Genomic DNA, 25,543 nt, shown 5'->3' with positions numbered 1-25,543 from the left:
TAGGTATAGAATGCTGAGCGGTCATCGCTCAGCCTTGGATGTAGTAAATAGTAATGAGTTTGCCGAGCGTTAACGCATTTGTAGGCGTACCGGGTCGCGGTCGAAATTGCGGTTGAAACCACGTACACGTTGTTATAGTGTACGGCAACACGCACACTATAACAACGTGTACGTGTGCCCTCACACTAACAGCCAAATGGTCTTCATGAAATAGAAGTGAGTAATTATTAAAACATATAACCTTAAAACCTTAAAAGTTAAATCTCTTCGCCGAAGATGTCCCAATCAAGACCGAACTTCACTTGGTAAATTTGTTTGATCATTCAATTATAACATATCGCTGAACTAAAACAATACAGTGAGCATTTTTGACATTTCATGGCAAGTAGTTATCATCATTATCAAACTTCAACCCGTCGCTAGCTTGGAGCAAGGGTCTCCTCTTAGAATGAGAAGGGTTGGTCACAGTCCACCAGCTGGCCAAGTGTGGATTGGCAGACTCCATGCACCTTTGAAAACATTATGGAGAACTCTCAGGCATGCAGTTGTCCTCACGATATTTTTCTTCACGGTTAAAACAAGTGACGCAGTTAGCTTCGAAAAATTAGAAGTATGCATGCTCGGGATTTGACCCGCTTTACCTGCCTACTGCAGAGCTAGGTACATCCGAGTCAAAACACGTACAGTACGTGGCCGAAAGTAATGTACATCGGCCTTTTAAAATGACATTTCGGCTTTGTAGAGCGTTGTCTCTGTCACTCATACCCATATGACGTTATATCGGTCTCAACAACAGAGACAGTGCTCTATACATTTGCTATCTCCTTCTTAAAGTCGATGTACATTAATTTCGGCCGTGTACTATACAGCAATCTAAGCTTGCTGTAAAGTAAGCTTGTGGTACCTGCGGGAGGAGGTGCGCGAGCGTGCGCACGAGCATGCGCAGCGCGCGCCGCACGCTGTCCGCGCGCCCCGCCAGCGCGCAGCCTCGCGCCGCCCAGTTCAACTGCTCCTATATATATATATATATATATATATATTTTTTTAAAAGAATATTAGCCATGTTAAATGACTAATATTCCCATTTCCTCTCCAACTAAGCGTGAAGCTTGTGCTAGGAGTAGGTACGACAATAGTGCAACGGGCGGGGTTTGAACCGTCGACCTTTCGGTTCTCAGTCCACTCCTTTACCGGTTGAGCTATTGAGGCTCAACTGGAAATGTCATATTAGTAACCTTCTGTTCAGTAAACTGCTGTAAATGTTGTATAGAAGCAGGCGTTACTTTGCGGAAGTCCATGTTATACAATGAACCAAATGCTTAATTTGCTATAATCCGCTGAAACAGGTCGAATCTGTATGTGGTGGTGTTGCGTATTGGTTGCCTATTGGCTGCTTTTGCCTGCATGGTTAGCAATGGGAGGCCGGGCGGTGCACTTCGCATGCTGCATGTTGCATCACACAGATTCGACCTGTTTCAGCGGAAGTGAAATGAAATGAAATGAAATATTATAATATTTATTTGTGTGAATATGGGAAGACAAGGTGTTTACAATAGAGTTGCCAACATATCCAATCAGGAAACCCTGACTGCAAATATAGCAAATTAAGCTTTCGGTTCATTGTAGTAAAGTGTTTCTCGATTCGGATTGAGTATGCTGTACTGGCCACCACAGACTCACTGGGTGGGGTGGTGAGCGCATAGCTTCGCCTGGGGGTGAGCACTAGGGGTTGAAGAAGGTTCTGCGGCGTCGGACTACTGTGCCTCTCTTTATACTGTGCTTTTTGTGTGATGTTAAGTACCTGTAGTGCGCCGCACTTTAGTAACACGTGGTCTGAAGAAAAATGTTAGTTCTAATCAACTAACTACTAACTCCCATCGGCGGTGTTCCTACTAGATTACAACATGGGGTTATTCAAGGGGCGGACCAACAAATTAATAAAAGGCCGGCAACGCATCGGCGGTTCCTCTGGTGCTGCAAATGTTCATGGGCGGCGTTAATCACTTAACATCAGGTGACCCGCCTGATCGTTTGCTCGCTATCTCTATTAAAAAAAAACTAAATGTAACGAAATTTCAAAGCATTTTATAGTTTTCAAAATTATATTGAAACTAGCTGATTCGTACCTACGCGTGGATCTAGGTTTTATAAATCCCGTGGGAACTCTTTGATTTTCCGGGACAAAAAGTAGCCTATGTCACTCTCTACTCTAGGCCTTAAACTATACCCATGCAAAAAATAAACCAACAAACAAACACACTTTCGCATTTATAATAAGGGTACTGATTATAGTTTCATAATGTTCATACACAGTTGGAAAGGAGGTCCTAATCCAAAATCATCATTATTTAATAAATTCTGGTCTATGTACCTTTTCAGTCTTTTCGATGCTACCTTTTTCGGCAGCCGGTTGCGTTTCTGGGTCGCTGTCACTCGTGTCCATCGGCTCCCATGAACTGAGAAAATATGCAAAATTTATACGAAAACCGAAACATGTCATCAAGTATAAGTCCCGCAAATTGCTCAGCGACTCATCTTCGAGACTCGCGTAGGATACTAGTCGCCTGTAAGTATCGTAATGTAAGAAGGGCCTTACTCGCAACGCGCATGGTCGTGCGCTAGATGCGTCCTCGCGTGCAGCAGCAGCGACAGCGCGCGTCGCAGGCGGTGCGCCGCACGCGCCGCACCGCCGCCCGCGCGCTCGCCCGCCGCCGCCAGCCGCGCGCACCCCGTCCGCAACGCCGCTCGTGCTACGCTCGATTCGCTTTCCCCGCATTCGCCCGCCTGCAAATACAGCTGTTGTTATATTTCAAGAAGACCGCTCAGCCTTGGTTGTAGCAGTGAGTGTACCGATATGGGTTAACGCATTTGTGTGCGTAAGGTCAACCGCAATATATAGTTAGGGAGGCGAATAGGGGAATTTTCGGTAATACTCGAGCGTGGCAGTTTAAGATATGAGAGATACCTTAGACCTAATAGAACAACCTTGTAAAGTATTTAGCTCTATATGTAGTGACGCGCGCCTAGGATAGACGATCAGATTAGTAAAAAAAATTCGATAGTCTGAAATACTCGAGCGCGTCAGATTAAGATATTGGGGGTTGATTTTAGTGTTTTAAGACTAAATTTAACTAATCTGACGATAAGTCCTTGACGCTGCCGAGTTATAGGGTCGCGAACTTGTAAAAAAAAACGTTAATCCGGCATTCTCGAGCGCGATTTTTATTTTTTTTATTTTGAAGAATATAATCTAAAACTTACTAAAAATACAAAATCTGCCGGTTTCCGCATGACCGGAAGTGTGGAGGAGCCATTTTGTCTTCCGAAAAACGCGTTGCGGCATATAAGTCGCGAACGATACATTTTACCAAAAAAAAGTTTAAATAAACAAAAAAGGTAATTTTATTTTACACAAAAAAGGTCTCTTTACATTTTTGTCCAAAATTAAAACTTTTTGACTTGAAGCATCATAAAAAACTCAAACTCCCGGTTTTTTGAGTATATCTCGAAAACTGAGGGTGTTAAAAAAAATTGATATGAAATAACGATAATTAAATTATGTGACTTATTATATCTCAAATTTTTTTTTTCTAAAGCTTCTCGACAATTTTCGTGGACTCGGAAAAAGTTACGCGTATCTGTATACAAAAGTATCATTAACATGTACAGTTCCATGTATCTATGTTATTCAATAGCCTGTTGATCCTCAAATTGTTTTTTGGACGTACCGTAAGCAAAACGAAGTGAAGAATTGAAGCAAAAAAGAGGAATTTGCCATAAACATGTAATACAGACTGAGCGCTTCGCGGAAATATGCCGTCCTACCAGTATTTTTCCTTAATTTCGCAACATTGATGGTGGGGGAAGAAGCGGTAGAAGGGAAATTTCGGGAAATTACTATTTTTATATCATTTCATTTTTTTATACAATAAATAATACAATTCGTACTACATTTCATCTACATTTACGTTGGTTGTATCTATCGCTTTATTGTCATTCTTAAATTCCCCGTTTTATCAAGGAGAAAGAAAGGAAAAAAAAGAAACCAAAAAACCTTTTTCGGTCAGATTAAGAGAACCCACCAACATTTTTGTCAGATTAAGAAAATATGCTTTCAGGATACCGAGATAAACCTCCCCTATGAAAATCTGACGCGCTCGAGTATTTCGAAAAAACTTTTTTTTTTGCATTTTCAAAAATTCATCATAACTTATCGTCGCGCCGAAATCGTCAGTTTTTTTAAAGGGAGCTTCCTTGGGGCCTACTCAACACCCCTTCCGAAAATCTGACGCGCTCGAGTATTTTTTTTTTTTTTTGCATTTTTGACTACTTTATATGCCTACCCCCACCACGCAAACCGGCAGATTAGTATACCGTTGTTATCAGAGGCACTTGGGGCATACGTAGTATGAATATCTGACGCGCTCGAGAATGCCCAAGTAACTGTTTATTTAAACATTTTTGAAAAACCGTACACGCCAAACCCACCGCTAAAATGGTTTTTACCATACGAGCTTTTCTTTTCGAAATTATTTTATCTTTCGATTTTGATAGGTCTCGACGGCGCCGTTGAATAACGCCATTTAGCTACCTCGCCTCCCTAACTAATAGCAATGTGTACGTGTGCACTCATACAAGCAAAGCCAGAGACGGCCTTCGTGAACTAGAACAGCTGTAGGACATTCAGTCTTGTGACGAGTCCAGCTGGGTCTGGAATCTTCTTCTCTGACCTTGCTGCGTATGGAACTTAGTTTTAGGCACTAATAGCGAAAAACGGTTTGAGCTAAAAACTAGAACCAAATGAGTTGACGAGCAACGTGAAACGAGTGTGTAGTTGGGGTAGTCTTGTCGCGTCAGACAGACAACTTTCTATAAGAGATTATATAGGTACAACGTTAGTTTTAGTAAACGCAAAACCTAAAAGTAAGTAGTTTGTTCAGAATCGATAGCAATAATTTTTACTACAGGTTATATTTTGACCAAAAAATACTTCAAAATCCTGCAAGCTTGAACACCTAAGTTGAATGACAGCATGCACCAGCTGATTCAAGCTGCGCAAGCGGGCGCGCACGATCGACGCCCGCCAGCCGTCCCGTTCGCTCACAGCCGCTCGCTTGGGGTGACCATGTTTTTCGAGGACAACGACTCGGCACAAGCTTCGTAAATGTTCAATAAATATTTTTGAAATTTTGTACACCTTTATATTCTTTATGTAAAAATATTCGACACATCTCGACGTAGTGAGAGTGATACCTAAGACACGTGCTGCTGTATGAAACGGTAACCCACCTGCACGATCTCCTGCAAGTTCCTAAGAAGTGCACTTTCTTCCAGAAGGTCAGGGGGTGCGGGCGGCGGAGGCGGGGCCGTCAGGGCACGCTCGAACGTCATTATTGACCACCTGTGCAAAAATGCTAATTAAAACACGTCGTAATTAAAAAAAAAGTCTGCCCTGCGAAAAAACGATCTAAAATGTATAATTTTTTCATAATTGAAAATGGCGCTATACAGACGCCATTAATCTATAAAAAAAAAAATATAATATATAATATAATAATATAAGGATAATATAAGGATCCTAATGGTACCCTCCCATATATCCAAATCTGTTCAGGTAATTCGTATTTTTAAGAAATCCGTGATTTGATGGATGAGTGCACAAACGGCATTTGTGACTTTGTCCGCGTGGATGAGAACTCTTTGATTTTTCGGAATAAAAAGTAACCTGTGTCTATCTCTAGGCTATAACCATTGAAAGAAACACGTCAATCCGTGCTCTGTTGCAGCATGATTCAAGAAGAAACTAATACACTTTTGCATTTACAATATTAGCAGGATTCAGAACTTAATGTTCCATTCTCATTACTTGAGTGGGTCTCATCGTATCCCCTCTGTCACCCCTTTCCCATTTAGCGGCACATTAAACCGCTATTTTAAGACCCCTCAGTGGTTAAAAACCTACAATAAAACGCCTATATACGAGCATAACACACCGCCTTTATATTTTAAGCCGAGATAATCTTAAAGCCGTTATGTAAAAAAGCTTGAGTGCCTACTTAACCATTCCGGGTTCTAAATGGATGTTTAAAATATTTTGCTGAAACAGTAATCGTCCTTTTTAGGGTTCCGTGCCACAAAAGGAAAAAAGGAACCCTTATACACTTCGTTGCTTTTCTGTCTGTTCGTCGTGTCTGCTAAGAAAACCTATAGGGTACTTCTCGTTCGAAATCAGCTGAGAAGAGCCGGCGAGTGGATTTAGCAGTTATTCATCAATTCAAGTATCTGGGTCATGCGTGGATCCAGATTGGCTGTGTCGTCACACGAAGCCCAGCCCCTCTAGCTAGTGCCTAGTGGCAGCTAGTTTGGTCCTGCCATCGCCTGCTCACCTATCCAGCATCTTGGTGGAAGCCCGCTCGTACCGCTCTAGCAGTTGCTGCAGATTGGCCGCGTCATCACACGAAGCGCCCCAGCCCATCACTCTTGCTAGATCGTTCCCAGTCCCCAAAGGTAGTACTGCAGTTTGGACCTGTCGCTTTGGAAATGAAGTCCACGGTTATTAAGAATTTATATTATAGCTTATGCTCGCGACTTCGTCAAATTTCAAACCCCTATTTCACCCCCTTAGAAATCCTTTCTTAGCGGATCCCTACGTCATAATAGCTATCTGCATGCCAAATTTCAGCCTGATCGCTCCAGTAGTTTGAGCTGTGCGTTGATAGATCAGCCAGTCAGTCACCTTTTCCTTTTATATATTTAGATCTGGGAAAATGAGAATCAGAACCTGATGGTCTTGAAATTAAAAGGTATGGAGTTTAAAATTAGGTTCCTCCTGCAGGTTCCTACACCGTTAAAGCAATATTTAATTTTATTGCTTACAACGCACATACCTACTTATCTCCGAAAATAAACAAAGCCACATTTTATCTTCCAGTATAAGACCGGTCGTCATAATCACTAGGTTTAAGGTAACTTGTTCTTAAAGTACTAGTTAGGCGTGGGGAAGTCTAGGGCAAACTTAGCGAGGTGGGGCTTCATCTGTGGACACGATACGGAGTGCATCTGCGGTCATCCGAGACAGACCATTGCGCACATGACTGGGTGCCCTGCGTGCCCGACAACCTGCACGAACGAGGAGCTACGCGAGGCTACCAACCGAGCTATCGCGGTTGCGGCTTTTTGGGCTACCCGTATTTGAGGTGACCGTCGGCTCGAGAAGAAGAAGAAGGTAACTAGTTGAAAAGGGCATCTGATACGTACGTGCATTTCCAGCTTATCGACCTCCTGCAGCACCCATCCAACGGAGCCATCACCACTGCACACGAGCACGCGTAGGGGAGCAAAGTGCCTGAATAGACGTAGTCCGAGCCGAGGACCAGCCCCGCTTAGCTCGAACACCTGCGCCGGGTTCAAAAGCTGCTTGAAGCGACGAAGGAATTTCACGCCTTGGTTGTCTCCTGTAGAATATTTTTATGTTGGTTCAAGTTACAACTACAACTTGTCTTAGAAGCGATGGCCGCTGGGGACGAAAAGTTTTAGAGTGGATTGCGTACAAGTAAGCGTAGTGTGGAATACCCTCCAGCAGGATGGATCGAAATAGAAATAGAAAGTTTTTTGTTCGAATAAACTTTAAGAAGTACTTTTGAATCGTCGGATTCAGCTATCATTGGTTCGGAATGCCGACGATATAAATAGGGTAACGGGAAGTGTCAATGAGGCGCTAGATGATCGGCCTGGTATCTATCCGTCAAATAAACTGGAGAAGTGTAAGCGACTAGGAGGTACAGGGAATCTCGAGAGTAGAGTAGGCCTCAAGAAACTGGTACCTGAATAAGCAGGTACTTCAAAGCAAAAAATGCCTTGGTTAGACAAAGCACTTTTGATATAGCTCACATCATATACCTTCAAGTCAAAACTGAATAGGCGTCTTCTAGGCAAGCGCGCTCTATCTTAGGCTGCATCATCATTTGCCAGCAGGTCTGATTGCAACTAAGCGCTAATCTATAAATTAAAAAAGGCTCAGCAGCAACAGTAACAGCAGATCTTGAGTTGACGAAGAAGATAAGCGGTGAGGCGTGGTCGGTCTGGTAGCCATCCGTCATTTGGCCCGACGGAATGTAAGCGAGTGGGAGGTACTACTGAAGCTCGAGTATCCCAAGAAACTGGTAACTGACTAAGTGCTCCAAAGCAAGATATTAGGGAAAGACTGAGTAACTCACCAGATCTTGAGTTGACGAAGACGATAAGCGGCGAAGCGTTGGGTGGTCGGTCTGGCAGCCATCCATCATCTGGGCCGACGGAGTGTAAGCGAGTGGGAGGTACTACGGAAGCTCGTGCAGGTCCCAAGGAACAGGCGGCCCTCCAGCTCGGCCGGCAACTAGCGTGGACACATTTGCGACACCAGATACAGCGGTAATCTTGTAGCCTGGGGAAAGGAATGATGTATACACTATTTGAACATCGAATTTTATCTATAAATATATAAAAGTAAAAGGTGACTGACTGACTGACTGACTGACTGACTGACTGACTGATCTATCAACGCACAGCTCAAACTACTGGATGGATCGGGCTGAAATTTTCCATGCAGATAGCTATTATGACGTAGGCATCCGCTAAGAAAGGATTTTTGAAAATTCAACCCCTAGGGGGCTTAAATAGAGGTTTGAAATTTGTGTGGTCCACGCGAACGAAGTCGCGAGCATAAGCTTGTCTGAATATAAATGAAACTGGTCTAAGGATTTGGCAGAAATAGTCCAAGTCTCCACTTTGACAAATTCTCAGGATCAGACGGCCAATTAAATATACGTGCATGCGTAGAGTAGAGACCGTGGCATAGATAACAACCGCGACAAGAGACCTACATCCAGCAGTGGATGTCTACCGGTTGATAATATTATTATTATCTAGATAGTCTTTTAATCCTTCTTCCATATTCCTTAATTTTCATGACCGCAACGTATAAATATACCAACCGAAATAAAAATATACCTACCAGCAGCTCGAAACTTCAGTCTAGTGCTGACGCCACTAAAATGGTGGCCACGCGCTTTAGAAAGGGGATTGCCCATTTTCTTAGGAGCTTTGGGCCCCCCCAATATAATTGTTATGTCACCATGGTTTTAATTTTATTTTGTACACAAATAATTACCTTTTTATTGTCTGCAAACGATTTCCATTTATTCACCCTGGTTATAAAGAAATCTTATTTTTTATGTTGCTGATATTGCTGGTATTTTATTAATACTTCTTCAAAATAAATGGATGTTTCCAATTCTAACTGTAATTGTGGATATTTTCAATGATAGGGTGAAAGAAAAGTCGTAATAAAACATTATAATCGTAATTAACACATTTTTTAAAAAAAAATAATTTAAGTTTTGACACGACGCCACAAAAGAGGGCCCATTCGCGGGCGATCTCCTTTGCGGGACTTATACCATGTACCTACATACCTACCTACCTGCCTGTTCACCTACCTACTTTAATATTTAAAACGAGGTTATAACAGTAGGTAGCGAGCGGTTATCAACTTGTCGCACCTAAATAATGCAACTTTCAATGGAAAACAAGAATAAATTTCCGTTTTCTTTGAACACTTTATAGTGCTGCTTTGTGAGCATAAAATACACGAGCGTGGAAGAATATTCATCATTTTCATATTTCTGTGAGCAATTATTTGCGGGCGACGTTGTAATTGCAGTTTGCAACAAGCATATAGGGTACGTGTACACTGAAGGGGCGTCTCCCCTTCGGAAAAACGGTGATAAAAATAAGTTCGTGTTTAGCATTTTTAGGGTTCCGTATCCGATGGGTGCCAACGGGAGTCTATTTTAGTAAGACTCTGCTGTCCGTCCGTCCGTTTGTCTGTCTGTCAGCGGGCTGTATCTCATGAACCGTAATAGGTAGAGAGCGAGTTGATATTTTCACAGAATGTGTGTTTCTATTGCCGCCAGAATCCATACTATCCATACTTATATTATAAATGCCAAAGTGTGTCTGTCTGTCTGTCTGCTAGCCTTTCACGGTCCATCCGTTCAACTGATTTCGACGAAATTTGGTACAGAGATAGCTTGCATCCCGGGGAAGGACATAGGCTACTTAAAAAAAAATTGGAGATTTCCCACAGGATTTTTAAAAACCTATATCCACGCGGACGAAGTCGCGGGCATCAGCTAGTCTTCTAAACATGTAAAAGGAAAAGGTGACTGACTAACTGACTGACTGACTGATCTATCAACGCACAGCTGAAACTACTGGGCGGATCGGACTGAAATTTAGCATGCAGATAGCTATTATGACGTAGCCATCCACTAAGAAAGGATTTTTGAAAATTCAACCCCTAAGGGGGTAAAAAAGGGGTTTGAAATTTGTGTAGTCCACGCGGACGAAGTCGCGGGAATAAGCTAGTTACAAATATAAAAAACTAGTCTGTAACTGCCCTATTGAGAAGTATCTATTTCTTTTGGAAGCTGCGGATATAATGGTTCTCGGATGATGTCTGTATCACTCTCGATATCTCTGTGAATATCGATAATTAACTTCGCTACGATAGCTATTGCCTTTCATTCCTATAAATATTAACACAATTCTGTGTAGAGGCACTTTGAGCTTGTGCTTTGAGTCCTTTTGCGTTTAAGTTCAATTATAATTTGTTATCTAAATATATAAAAGGAAAAGGTGACTGACTGACTGACTTATCTATCAACTGGACGGATCGGAAATTTGGGATGCAGATAGCTATTATGACGTAGGCATCCGCTAAGAAAGGATTTTTGAAAATTCAACCCCTAAGGGAGTGGAAATAGGAGTTTGAAATTTGTGTAGTCCACGCGGACGAAGTTGCGAGCATAAGTTAGTCAAAGTATAATTAACTAGCTGATGCCCGCGACTTCGTACGTGTGGATATAGGATTTTAAAAATCCTGTGGGAACTCTATCCTATGTCCTAAGCCTACGTCCTTCCCAGGGATGCAAGCTATCTCTGTACGAAACTTCGTCAAAATCGGTTGAACGGTTGAGCCGTGAAAAGCTAGCAGACAGACAGACAGACAGACACACTTTCGCATTTATAATATTAGTATGGACTATGGACTTAAGGCCCAGCTTAAATCAATTATAACAAAAGTAGGTAAGTAGGTAGGTACCTAGTTAAAAAAAACTTATTAGAACAATTTTAGAAAAAAATTAAATAGATACCTATTTGACGCGACGATGTCTCCATTGAACATAACATCTATGTGCCGAAAGTGATGTAGGTACATCGACCTTTAGAAGGATATAGCAGATTTGTAGAGCGTTGTCCCTGTCGTTGAGAAGAGAGAAAACACTCTACAAAGCCGAAATGTCATTCTAAAGGCATACATTACTTTCGGCCACGTACTGTACAAGAGCTTATCGTCATGTGAACCGCCAAAAATGTCTAATAATTTTTTTTTTAAAAAATGTTTTTATTTCGACCATCGAGGAACATATTGGTGTTAGTAATTACACGAAACTAAACCTATTTTTAAAACACTGAATGCCATTTTACACGTGCAAAGTGTGTATGTAGGTTAGGCTAAGTGGAATTTCTAGTTGAATTGCAAATGCATTTCACACAGGTGTCGAGAGAGGTCTGAACGCTCATAGTAAAGGTAGATTTCCATGGTTGCGGACGAAGCGACGGACGCGTCGCGAATGACGCGGCAACACTCTCCGCATCCTAGTCCTCACTAGCTTATTACCGTGAATTCTTCCCCATAGACTACACAAACCTGAAACCCCTCTTTTACCCCTTTTGGGGTTGAATTTTCAAAAATCCTTTCTTAGCGGATGTCTACGCTACGTCATAAATAGCTAAGTATCTTCATGCTAAATTTCAGCTCGATCCGTCTTGTAGTTAGAGCTGTGTGTTGATAGATCAATCAGTTAGCTTTTTCTTTTATATATGTTTAGATTGCTGAGGGTCGTGACTCCTTTCATATTATAGTGGTAGTAGTTTTCTTACGATAATAAAAACCCCATTCATATAATGGTAGTTTTCTTGAGATAAGAATGCGATGGGTTCCCAGATCCTTCCGCATACGACTCTACCAACAACGAGGTTATGACTCTCTAGTTTAACTGTTAGTCGGATATTAGTGTTACTGACCGTCACCGACGGCATGCTCTCCGAGGCACGAAATAGACGAAAAGACCAATTTCGAAAATCTAAAGTCTATCCATCAAGTAACCGACCGGGATCAAAGTCGCTTAACCCACATGATCATTAGATATGCGCTGTCACAACTAGGCCACGCTAACACTCTCAATACTAATACTACTAACCTATACTACTACCACAGCTACTACTAACTAAAAAAATTAGAATAAAAGCCGCGTCAGACGCGTGCGGGATGCCATAATTATATTTTCAGTGTTTAATCCTGTCTCACAGAACTCTACCTTAAATTGTACAAACACTTGGGACGTACACTATGTTTAAAATTTAAATGCGTTCAAATACAAATTATACAGGGTGTAACCAGAACGCTGGCATAAACGAAGACAGGTGATAGTACTGATGATAACTGATATGATACCACAAAAAAACGCGAAAAAAATATAAAAAAATTCTATAATTTGTAATAGTTAACAATATATTGCAAATAAAAAATCTGACTGAGATGATATATTACTTTCGGCCGGGGACTGTAAAAGGTTTTTAGAATAAGAATCCATTCCATTCCATCCTGATAATAAAGGCTGGCAAGAGTGGTGGTACATCGGCCTTCTATTTGAGAGGTCGGAGGATCGATTCCTAGCACCTCTAACTTTTCGTATTCTATGTACGTTTTAAGCATGTAAAATATTATAAGCTTTAACAATGTAGAAAGACATCGTGAGGAAACCTGCATGCCTGAGAGTTCTCCATAATGTTCTCAAAGGTGTGTGAAGTGTGAGAATCCACACTGGGCTAGTGTGGCGGTCTATGACCTAAACCTGTCTCATTCTGTGAGGCGACCCGTGCTCAGACTTCAGTGGGCCAGCAATGGGTTGATCATGATGATAATGATGATAATATTTGTATTTAAACGCAACAAACAATACATACAAGTAATTGGTTCAATTTGTAGTTAAATAATACATTATTATTTCACGTGTTTCATCAAAATGTCATTATTGTACGCGTGACATTTCACATAATCTCAAAGCTTATATAACCTCAAAGCTATAATTTACATCCCGTAGTGTAAAATAAGCTTAACATACGTACAAACACGTGTAAAGCGACCTTCAACGTTTTAATAAAATATGACTTGGTATTTGAGTGCACCAAAGAGTTCAACTTTTGGCAGGTCTATGAATAGGTAAAAGAGGTTCCTAGCTCCAGTTTCGTTGCCGAAAAGAAAAATTGGAAAGGTTTTTTTTGCGCCGTAGGAAGGTCTGTCTATTTTTTATGAACTAGGGAGCTCTTACTTACCTACAACTACTTTTGTCCCGGAAAATCAACGAGTTCCCACGCGATTTTTAGTAAACTTAAATCGACGAGCACAAATTTGCGGATATAAATAAAATATGATTGCCGTTTTAATTTTAATAATCCTAATAATCGTTTATTTCAGACAGAGACCACCCATTAAAAATAGACAAAATACCTATATTATGTTGGCTAGTAGGCTATCGAAAATATGACCTAGGAGCATAATAACTATTTTGGACTTGCCTTTAGGTACACAAGTTTAAAAAATCTATTAAAAGGATGCTCCTGAAAATAGCATATTACACAATTTAAGATTACCTAAATGATAAAAGAGCGTGGATTTGACCTGCAGCTCGTTCCAGGAAAGGAACGCGCAGGACTGCAAATACTTTTCTTATACACGGATTAATATTTATTTTATATCAAATCTTTGAAAAGAGCAACCGCCGAGTTTCTTGCTGGTTCTTCTTGGTAGGAAAGGCATTCCGAACCAGTGGTAGATGCTGTTGAGGAATCAAAAACACTTGTTAACGTTTAATTGAATAAAAAATATTTTTATTTTATTTTATTTTATGCCTAGGAGCCAATTTAGAAATGTTAAATTCCCGAATTTCTTATGCTGGAAACCTGGTTACCCCCCTTTATAAGAGTACAGTGCTCACCACTTCGTCTTTTTTTTATTTTATTTTATTTAGATACAAGTTAGCCCTTGACTGCAATCTCACCTAAGGTGGGAGCGGGCTAACCTGGAAGGAGTATGGCAGATTTTATTAAACCTATACACCTTTGGTTTCTACACGGCATCGTACCGGAACGCTAAATTGCTTGGCGGCACGGCTTTGTCGGTAGGGTGGTAACTAGCCACGGCCGAGGCTTCCCACCAGACCAGACCAGAAATTTAGAAATTATAAAATTCCAAATCCCTGCCAGGAATCGAACCCAGGACCTCCCACTCATAAGCCACAGCGCTTGCCACTGTGCCAGGGAGGTCAAACCTCTTCTTTCTTCTCTGTCTTTGGTCAAAACCGATTATATAACCATTCGCGCGACGACGAAGCCTGTTCTTAACAGAATTCAATTTCCGCTCGTCTGTTTCAGATCTCAGCCCAGTTATATATAAGACGCCTGCAGCAGACCGATGGGTTCACGTGGATCCGATTTAGATTTGCCTATAAATAAGTTGGAGTTAGCGGAAATAGTTACTACCGTTCGACGACCTTAGTGGCGTAACAATGCTAATGTTAGTTGATCGATCGAAGTTCTAAAGTTCAATAGGCTACTTGACTCATATCTAATTTCGTCCAATAAATGATTATTTATTATAGTATTTTGCTTAAGACAACGAAATATATCAATAACAATTATTAAAAACGCAGGATGGATATATAAATCCAATTTAAAAAAATACAGTTTTTATTTTTATTTGAAACGCAGAAAACGCTGTCAGCCATGATGTGACGTCATTAAATATGTAAACAAAGAAATGTCATCCCTATGTCACGCGGGGACTAACGTAGTATCCATATATATAAAATTTAAAGTCCTGACTAACTTATATATCAACGCACAGCCTAAACATCTAAACAGCTGGTCCTAGATACTTGAAATTTGGTGGGTGTGTTCTTTGTAGGTAAAGAGAAGGTATCCACTAGGAAAGGATTTTATGAAATTCCACCCCTGAGTAGGTTAAATGGGGGTTTGAAATTTATGAAGTCCACGCGGGCGAAGTCACGAGCATAAGCTAGTTTTTATATATTTCTAAAAACTCATAGTAAACGTAAAAAAATATCGTTTTCTCTTTATAAATTGAATAAGTTATTAAGTAAGACTTACAACAAAGTGATCTTTGCAAAAATAAATTTGGGTTGAAGTCGTTAGTCATATAGGATCCCTTTAAGCAAGTCTTCGCGTGTTACGTATATTTATTTCACTGTGCACTCTAATCCACAACTTTCCTGTGGTCTTTATCGATGCGTTTTTTACATTTTCGGATGATACAATAACGATAATTACTATATTTTTCATGTAAACTAGTATAGAAGTCATGTTTATTAAACTTTGGGAGGTTATGCTGTTGTTTACAAATGCATGACGTCAGAGCACAGACAATCTATCGGCCAAACATGGCCGACAGTGTTTTCACCTGTCTAAGAAAAATATATTTTTAAATTAAAGTTTTACGGTTTTTAGGGCGCAAAAAAATATAGTGTTAATTTTTTGATCTAATAGGACAAATAGTAACCATTTAAGACCTACTTAAAAAAAGTGTCAACTAGCCTATTATGTGGGCACTGAGGCTTAAGTGAATCTCTTTAAGCTAGTGGTGTGTTAATCAGTTATTTACTACTAGATGATGCCCGCGACTTTGTCTGAGTGGATTTAGGTTTTACAAAAATCCCGTGGGAACTCTTTAATTTTCCGGGATAAAAAGTAGCCTATTTCGTTCCTCAGGATGCAAGCTAAGCTATCTCTGACAAATTAAGGAAAGTGTGATCAGAAATATAAATTTGCTTGCTATCTAGGACGTCCTATTTCAGGAAGGTGTAATAAGCCTTTTAGCTCGAGCTATCTGCTATACCTTGTATAGGCAGCATGCTCCGCTTAGCATTAGTGGAAACTCTTACATAATTTCGTAGCTCAGTTTGAACTCTTTTTTTTATTTTATTCAGATACAAGGTAGCCCTTGACTGCAATCTCACCTGGTGGTAAGTGATAATGCAGTCTAAGATGGCAGCGGGCTAACCTGGAAGGGGTATGTATGGCAGTTTTTACTAAGCCCATACCCCATTGGTTTCTACACGGCATCGTACCGGAACGCTAAATCGCTTGGCGGTATATCGCGTCGATTCGCAATTTAAAGTGTATGTACGTTCTGCCTTACAATCCACTTACCTTAGAACGGAGCCGCAGGTCTTGTCGCAGACGTCGCACTTGGCCGCCACGGGCAGGTTTCCCTCAAGCCACTGGTGTGGCATTATTATGGTCTGTGGACAAATCAATCACGTATATAACGAATACATATCACGATTAATTTTTGTTTTTATTTGTCGATATTTCCAGTCCCGTAGTGACCACGACCCGTGCAATCGGGTTGAAATATCGACAAATAAAAACAAAAAATAATCGTGGTATGTACCCGGTATCTACATTATAATAATATGTCGTTAAACCACGAAATAAGCTTAAAATCATTAAATCAATGACGCATTAATTATTTATTTTTTCTTGCTAATAAACTGCCCTTCGGTCTAGCCTTAGTTCTTAAGAGATTTTTGAGCCTGTTTGGACTTTCTGTCAAGTCATTATCATTTAGGAGTTAGGACTTAGTAAGTACTTTGCGTTGAAAATGAAACATGCACTGGTAATCACACACGTTTATTTTTTGCATTTTCGTTTTAATTCACATACCGGCGCGGCGGGGTGATTACGTAAAACGTTGCAGTAGCAACAGCAACGCGACAGCAGTAGCAATCCGACAGTTCATTTGCTGTCTCTCTTCTTCTTCTTATTTTGCTTTGTGGCTATTGCTGTCTCTCTCTAGCCGGACGTATAATAGCAATATAACAGCACCCCGCGGGTGTAACCAGAACGCTAGCAAAAACTTAGCATTTTTGTTATACTCCCTAAACACAATCCAACCATTTGCCCCATTTTGTAGTCTTGTAGTTTTAGTATTTGTCAAACCAGCAATGTATAGCGTGCAAAAATCGAGTCAATGCCCCGCCTACGACGCGGCATTGAATCCGAGTGACCTTCTTACGTAACGTTCGTTGACCTTTAGTGTCAGTCACATGTTTTATTTGCAATACATCGTAAATTTTTACAAAAAAAATAGGATTTTTCATTTAATTTTTTCGCGTTTTTTTTGGTGGTATCACATCAGTAATCATCAGTAGGTACTATCGTCTGTCTTCGTTTTGCCAGCGTTCTGGTTACACCCTGTACAATAAGAGGTAAAGGTTGGAATTTGGAGGTGATCACGAGAATTATAATTATCCATTTTTGAAAATCCTTTCTTTGTTAGATAATTATACTTATTCCCGAGTGGTTGATATGGGCTTTAAATTATGACGTTTTGTTTCTATTTAATGAAATGAAATTATTTCTTATCACATCTCGATTTACTATCGTTCAGTTTATAAGCCTTTTACGTATTTTACCTCTTCAAAAATCAAAAAATTTGCTATCAAAACTTAGTTTCATTTCCTAAAATACATCCAGTGAAACAAGTTGGTAAGTACCTAAGTCAAAAAAGATATTCGTATTATGATACCTAACTAAAAATACCTCATTTGGTTGACGCAGGTATCTAATGAAGATAGATCATATTGCGTATTATTCTTCTCATATCTCTGCCCTTTGTTATCTACTTTCCCTTGTTCCAAGGATCAAACAACAAAGTAAAAGCGCCTAAAAGCAAAATCTTGTCGCTAATTACGTCACGCTTGTCAGATCCACTCGCCTGTCTAACATTATCTCAAAAGCAGTAGGTACAGTACGCGGCCGAAAGTGATGAACATCGGCCTAATGAAATCATCATCATCATTATGATCAACCCAACGTCAGCCCACTACTACACACAGGTCTCTTCTCAGAATGAGAAGGGTTTAGGCCATAGTCCGCCACGCTGGCCAAGTGCGGTTTGACAGACTTCACACACCTTTGAGAACATTATGGAGAATCCCGCATGCAGGTTTCCTCAAGATGTTTTTCTTCACCGTTAAAGCAAGCCGTAATTGCTTGAAATGCACATAACTTAGAAAAGTTAGAGGTGCATGCCCGGAGTCGAATCGAATCGAATAAAAGACGGACGTTTTAGGAATCGAACCCCCAACCTCCCGAATAAAATGTGGATGTCTTAACCACTAACCGGTTTAAATAGCGCCAATTAATAGATAAGCGTTGAACGACGACACTTCATAGTGCTTGAGCAGCCGAACGCCATAAAATAGTCGTTCAAGAATTATTGCGCCATAAAATGAATTACGAGTAGCGCGTCTCGATAGCCACCATCGATTCCTATTCGATTGCTTTCCAGATTAATAATATTTACGATAGGATTAAGTGGGAGAAAGTGGAGCGCATAGACAAATAGACCGAGAGTTATTAATCGACAGTATCAAAGTTTTTATACAATACTAACTGATGCCCGCGACTTTGCACGCGTGGATTTAGGTTCTTAAAAATCCTGTGGGAACTCTTAAATTTTCCGGGATAAAAAGTAGCCTATGTTCTTCCCCGGGTTGCAAGCTACCTCTGTACCAAATTTCGTCAAAATCGGTTGAACGGTTGAGCCGTGAAAAGCTAGCAGACAGACAGACAGACAGACAGACAGACGGACAGACAGACTGACTTTCGCATTTATAATATTAATGTGGACTAGCTTATGCCAGCGAATTCTTCCCCGTGGACTACACAAATTTCAAACCCCTGTTTACCCCCTTAGGGGCGCAAATTTGACAAATGCTTTCTTAGCGGATGTCTACGTCATAATAGCTGCATGCCAAATTTCAGCCCAATCCGTCCAGTGGTTTGAGCTGTGCGTTGATTGATCAGTCAGTCAGTCAGTCAGCTTTTCCTTTTATATATGTAGACTAGCTTATGCCAGCGACTTTGTCTGCGTGGACTACACAAATTTTTAACCAGTATTTTACCCCTTTAGGGGGTGAATATTCAAAAATTCTTTATTAACGGATGTCTACGTTATAACAGCTATCTGCATGCCAAATTTCAGCCCAATCCGTCCAGTAGTTCTAGCTAATGGAACCCTTATAGGATCACTTTGTTGTATGTCTGTCTGTCGGTCTGTCAAGAAACCTACAGGGTACTTCCCGTTGACTTAGAATCATCAAATTTGGCAGGTAGGTAGATTTTATAGCAGACATAAGGAGAAAAATCTGAAAACCGTGAATTGAGGGTGACGTCACACAAAAAAATTATAAATATGAATGATTGAATGATTTAGTATTTAGATATTATTTTCAATTTTCGAATTAAGATAACTATATCAGGTGGGGTATCAGATGAAAGGGCTTTACCTGTGCATTTAGTTTCTTTTTTAATGCGTCATATTTTCTGCGTCTAAATGACGAAAAAATACGACTGTAGTACAGAACCCTCGGTACGCGAGCCTGACTCGCACTTGGCTGGTTTTTTTTTGTTAAAAATATTGTGCACCGGCCCTCTGACTAAAGAATGAAGTAGGAAAAACTGGGGCACTAGATAAAGGCAATGATTTCAACGATCTCGAGTTAGACGATAATAAAGACAATCAAATCATACTCGTATGAAGGCAATGCTGCAGACCTATTACTATTTTATGAGGAAACTATTATTAAAGAAAATGAAAATGTAAGTTAGACCAACTATTCTTAGAGCTGAAGATTTCTGTTTTTGAAATGTTTGTCGTGATTTAGTGAAATGAAAAAACCGGTTAAGTGCGAGTCAGGCTCGCGCAACGAGGTTATGTATCTAATGCTATTAGCTGTCACTCTTACCCCGTCTTGGTCCTCCACGAGGTGCGGGCCGAGCGAAGCGAGCGTGCTCCACTTGCATGACGGCGGCGCGCGCGCTGCGCATCTCTTGTGCGCCTTGTACTTGCACAGTTCGCAGGCGAGCGCGTGCGCGGTGCCCAGCGCGCCGAGCGGCTCGCGGCACACGTTGCAGTAGGTCGGCCGCGCGTGTGTTGCTGTGTACCTGAGAATATTTCTACTATTAGAAAGAAAGAAAGAAAATGCATTTATTTGTTGTTGGTGTCACAGATCAAAACAAAGCATACAAATGTAATATTTTCATCTGTGACACCACTTATATGGGTGTAGGTACTACAGCTACAGCGCAGCCTTGCATTATATGCGTTTAGATTGCATCAATGTGCTCGCATCTTTATGGTGCAACAGACGAACAGACGAACGGACGGATGGACGGACAGACAGACAGGGTTCCTTGTTTACTTTTGAATCTATGCTGACAGCAAAAACTATTATCTAAACCATATCTAAACAAATGTTCAGATTATGTAAGCAAGAAATTTAGCTACCCTATAGGTACATGGTATGTACAGTAGAAATATCTGTACATTATGTACTAAATGTAATCATCTCTGGTAATATTGCAGATAAGATTATAGCCGTAGGGCACGAGAATATTAAATTATTTCGCCGCGTAGATATGATGATTCCGAATTAGATGTAGCGGTACCGACATTGCCAGATGTACAATTACATTAGAGAAAACGTGCATAAGTAAATGTTACATTTTCATATTTTTATCATTTATTTTCGCTTCATATTTTCTCGTAGTTAAAAATAACTCCAAAATCCAGTTGTTTCTATAAATATTTTCCATTTTTCTTCAAATTAAAGAGTCAGTGAAAAGAATGTCTAAATAATAAAAAAATTTTACAAAAAAAATAAAAACCGACTTCGTTACATAAACACTAAAAATTGAAAAATAATTTAATTTATTACCGAATATTTTATGTATACAAGAGTTAATATAGTTCCATAATAATACTTTTTGGTACCGGTGCCAATTAGCTTTAGCTGCGCGAATCTTCGTATTTTTATGGGACTCCACAATGGCACCTCATTGGCACCGACCCCAAAAAATATTATTATGGAACTATATTAACTCTTGTATACATAAAATATTCGGTAATAAATTAAATTATTTTTCAATTTTTAGTGTTTATGTAACGAAGTCGGTTTTTATTTTTTTTGTAAAATTTTTTTATTTCACAATTTTTAGTGGCCCCATGGAATTATGCTATGACTGGTTAAAAATCTACTGTTTACTAAGCTATTACACTGATCGCGAGCAATTTACTCTTATCCGTTGAGGAGTTCCAGTATCTATCTTCGAAGATGTTCATCAGATCTTCACCAAATTGAAATGGGACCAACTTTGAAGTATACCCTTTCAAACAAAAAAAGAATTTTCAAAATCGGTCCAGACGTTTTTGAGTAATCGGGGAACATACATAAAACCCATACATAATACCTCCTCCTTTTTTTGAAGTCGGTTAAAAAGTGAAAAGAATGTCTAAATAAAAAGAAAACAACTAGTTGCTCTCGCTCTTATTTAAAGTGTGACAGAGAAGGACTTCATCTCACCGCCGCTGTAAGCTGCTAGATATCTCTCTCACTCGTGTGGAGAGTTACAAAGTGACACATACCAGTGGTGGTCTTCGGTGGCAAAGCTCGCGACAAGGTCCGCGACTGCATCGGCGCCGCGTAGAGCGCTCGCTCACGACTCCACCTCGCCGCTGCTGTAAGCTGCTAGATATCTCTCTCGCTCGTATGGAGAGTGACAAAGAGACACATACCAGTGGTGGTCTTCGGTGGCAAAGTTCGCGACAAGGTCCGCGACTGCATCGGCGCCGCGTATAGCGCTCGCTCACGACTCCACCTCGCCGCTGCTGTAAGCTGCTAGATATCTCTCTCGCTCGTATGGAGAGTGACAAAGAGACACATACCAGTGGTGGTCTTCGGTGGCAAAGTTCGCGACAAGGTCCGCGACTGCATCGGCGCCGCGTATAGCGCTCGCTCACGACTCCACCTCGCCGCTGCTGTAAGCTGCTAGATATCTCTCTCGCTCGTATGGAGAGTGACAAAGAGACACATACCAGTGGTGGTCTTCGGTGGCAAAGTTCGCGACAAGGTCCGCGACTGCATCGGCGCCGCGTATAGCGCTCGCTCACGACTCCATCTCGCCGCTGCTGTAAGCTGCTAGATATCTCTCTCGCTCGTATGGAGAGTGACAAAGAGACACATACCAGTGGTGGTCTTCGGTGGCAAAGTTCGCGACAAGGTCCGCGACTGCATCGGCGCCGCGTATAGCGCTCGCTCACGACTCCATCTCGCCGCTGCTGTAAGCTGCTAGATATCTCTCTCGCTCGTATGGAGAGTGACAAAGAGACACATACCAGTGGTGGTCTTCGGTGGCAAAGTTCGCGACAAGGTCCGCGACTGCATCGGCGCCGCGTATAGCGCTCGCTCACGACTCCACCTCGCCGCTGCTGTAAGCTGCTAGATATCTCTCTCGCTCGTATGGAGAGTGACCAAGAGACACATACCAGTGGTGGTCTTCGGTGGCAAAGTTCGCGACAAGGTCCGCGACTGCATCGGCGCCGCGTATAGCGCTCGCTCACGACTCCATCTCGCCGCTGCTGTAAGCTGCTAGATATCTCTCTCGCTCGTATGGAGAGTGACCAAGAGACACATACCAGTGGTGGTCTTCGGTGGCAAAGTTCGCGACAAGGTCCGCGACTGCATCGGCGCCGCGTATAGCGCTCGCTCACGACTCCATCTCGCCGCTGCTGTAAGCTGCTAGATATCTCTCTCGCTCGTATGGAGAGTGACCAAGAGACACATACCAGTGGTGGTCTTCGGTGGCAAAGCTTGCGACTCCATCTCGCCGCAGCTGTTAGCTGCTAGTTATTTCTCTCGCTGGTATGGGGAGTGACAGAGAAACACATACCAGTGGTGGTCACCGGTGCTAAAGCTCGCGACAAGGTCCACGATGTCGGCACCGCATAGAGCACTCACTCACGACTCCATTTCGTCGCGGCTGTTAGCTACTAGCTATCTCTTGCTGGTATAGGGAGTGCCAGAGAGACACATACCAGTGGTGGTCACCGGTGGCGAAGCTCGCGACAAGGTCCGCGACATCGGCGCCACGATGCAGGGCGCCGCGTAGGGCGCTCGCCCATGCCTCCATGTCGCTGCGGGTGTCCGCGCTCAGGACTAGACAACGGCTTGCTGTTATCACCTGTAACAATAATAATTTATTTATCTTTTTTTTATCTATTCAAAGAGCTATCTGCCACCACACCATAAAATTGTGTAACCACACGGTTTTCGGATTTATTCCTTTGCTAGCGCTATAAGACCTACCTATCTACCAAATTTCATGATTTTAGGTCAACGGGAAGTACCCGACAGACAAACAAACAGACAGACAGGCAACAAAGTGATCATATAAGGGTTCCTTTTTCCTTTTGAGGTACGGTACCTTAAAAACATTCTACCTTTCAAGACTTTCATCAAGTATTCTTACAGTCTTAGGCCTTAATGAACGTAGACACAGACCCGGCTAAAGCCGGCTGCCACTTTCACGCCACTATTCTCTTTAAATAGCTCAACAAGGCCACGTAAATATTAACACAGCCACAGGGCAAGTGTAATCTGTTGTCAGTACGCTTTGTATAAGATTTTACGTCTCACCAAACGTCTAGAATTCCAGAGTCAAACCCAATACCGTCAAAGTAAAATGGACCTAAAGAGCCTTGAACTGAAGTCGAAAATTCAACGCCACTGATTTTAATTTCGCAGCGTTTCCGCATGGAGCGCTGGCTGTAGATGTGTAGATAAACTTGAGCTTTAGAACAAGGCAAGAAGTGTTTCGACACTCGAATACTATCAACGTTAACGAGCCATAAAATCTTGTACTAAGCGTACTAAGATTATAAATTCATATTAAAGTTATGTTGCTGTATTTTCCAGTTTCTCGTAGCAGCGAGCTACGTTAGTCTACGGTTATAGTTTTGAATGTAATATTTAATAGCTTGGAGTTGCTTTGATACATACATAATGTTCTTTGGTGGTAATTATGTACCCTAGTGGTTAGTTCGTCGGCTTCCTATTCGAAGAGTCTGCGGTTTTGATTGCGGTTCTTCGAGCTGAGTCGCAACATACATACGCTCGTGACCTATGTCTGCTTCAACTGCTCTGCTGTAAATTCTGTACTGTGCTGTGCTACGCCAGTTGCGTCAGCTCACCTTGGACTTAAATTGACAGGAGTGGACACCGATGTTCGCAGGAACATGTTGTCTTTATGAAGCGCCGCATCTAGTGGGGCATTTATATCGCTGGTATATGATACTGTTTTTTGTTTGAGTGAGCGGAAATCCCGGCGGGCGCGGCGGATGTTACGTGCGAATCGCGCACCGTAAACCTGTTTGCGATTATTGTGGCTTCACAAACGCGGATGACGGGTTTCTTTTTTGGTAGGGGAGCCCAAGCGGGGATTTTGGGATTTACTCGAGCGCGTCAGATTAAGGCAGGGTAAGTTATTGCAGAAAAGTGTGCATTTCAATAATCTGACAATTTGAGCCTGACATAAGGAATTGGGAGAGTCACAAAGTTTCAAGCATCGGCCATGACTTTTGGTTTCGTCCAAATCGTTCAGTTTTTTTAAATAGGAGCTACTCGAGGATTCACTTAACACCCCTTCTCAATATCTGACCCGCTCGATAAATGTTTTTGGCTCTATTTTCTTTTTTCTTTTCTTTTTTTCTTAAATTCTAGGTCTAACTATACCCATGCAAAAAATCACGTCAATTCGTTGCACCGTTGCGACGTGATTGAAGGACAAACCAACAAACAAACACACTTTCGCATTTATAATAAGGGTACTGATGACGTGATAATTTAATGTGATTGGTTGAAAACATACGTCTCCGCTTCGTTTTAATGAAAACGCTCCCCTTATTCAGAATTCAGATGCTGTGCGCGTGTGAAACAAAAAGCATTGTGTGGAATATAAAACACCGGTTAAACGTGAGCTCGAAATGCAGTCTCGTTTAGGTTTACGGTTAGCCATTATAAGCTCGTTTGTTAGCAAAATATTTGAACCAACAACGCGGTTAATGTTGCTGTTGTCCTGGCAGCGAGGAAAGCAAACACCGCGAACTGTATAACAAAGGTTACGAAAATATTGCTTGGAGAACTTTTTACCCGACTGTGGTGAAGCCGAAAATGAGGGTTATGTTTTTGAACTGTATGTATGTCAGTTACTATATCCGCTCGACAGCTTAAGGTGGAAGACACGGTCTGCTAGCGAAATTCAAATTTAATTTGGTTTTTCGCAATTTGTAAACTAATACGACAAAGTTTACTTAAAAGTGTCCAGTTTAAGAAATTCGTCAAAATAATGAGCTTGACGTGAGCTACCCACAAATTAGTCATTATTTTGACTAATTTCTTAAACTGGACACTTTCAAGTAAAGATTTTTATATAAACCTGTGAAGATGATTTTGCTAGGGGCGAAATTTGAATGCCATAAGTCTACTTTGTCGCATTAGTTTACAAATTGTGATAA

General features: G+C 41.3%; 1 protein-coding gene across 5 annotated transcripts in view; it reads right to left on the bottom strand.

Annotated features, from left to right (window-relative positions):
- LOC117981953 (diacylglycerol kinase eta) overlaps positions 1-25,543 on the bottom strand; it is a 108,409-nt gene that overhangs the window by 8,685 nt on the left and 74,181 nt on the right. For 3 of the 5 annotated variants that reach the window (XM_069498108.1, XM_069498109.1, XM_034968221.2), the window contains 10 exons: positions 23,066-23,211; positions 19,938-20,136; positions 16,333-16,424; positions 8,217-8,422; positions 7,258-7,454; positions 6,387-6,532; positions 5,290-5,401; positions 2,597-2,784; positions 2,372-2,456; positions 905-1,012 (listed from right to left, as the gene is read on the bottom strand). In XM_069498108.1, coding sequence (XP_069354209.1) covers positions 905-1,012; positions 2,372-2,456; positions 2,597-2,784; positions 5,290-5,401; positions 6,387-6,532; positions 7,258-7,454; positions 8,217-8,422; positions 16,333-16,424; positions 19,938-20,136; positions 23,066-23,211 — 1,479 coding nt within the window. Of the gene's footprint in view, positions 1-904; positions 1,013-2,371; positions 2,457-2,596; positions 2,785-5,289; positions 5,402-6,386; positions 6,533-7,257; positions 7,455-8,216; positions 8,423-16,332; positions 16,425-19,937; positions 20,137-22,920; positions 22,933-23,065; positions 23,212-25,543 lie in introns of those variants that run through there. The other 2 variants (XM_069498110.1, XM_069498111.1) reach the window with 2 other exon arrangements.

This window comes from Maniola hyperantus, chromosome 4 (genome assembly GCF_902806685.2).
Source record: "Maniola hyperantus chromosome 4, iAphHyp1.2, whole genome shotgun sequence".
NCBI classification, from domain to species: Eukaryota; Metazoa; Arthropoda; class Insecta; order Lepidoptera; family Nymphalidae; genus Maniola; species Maniola hyperantus.
Note: the sequence above shows the minus strand (reverse complement) of the source record. Positions and strands in the feature narration are given on the sequence as shown.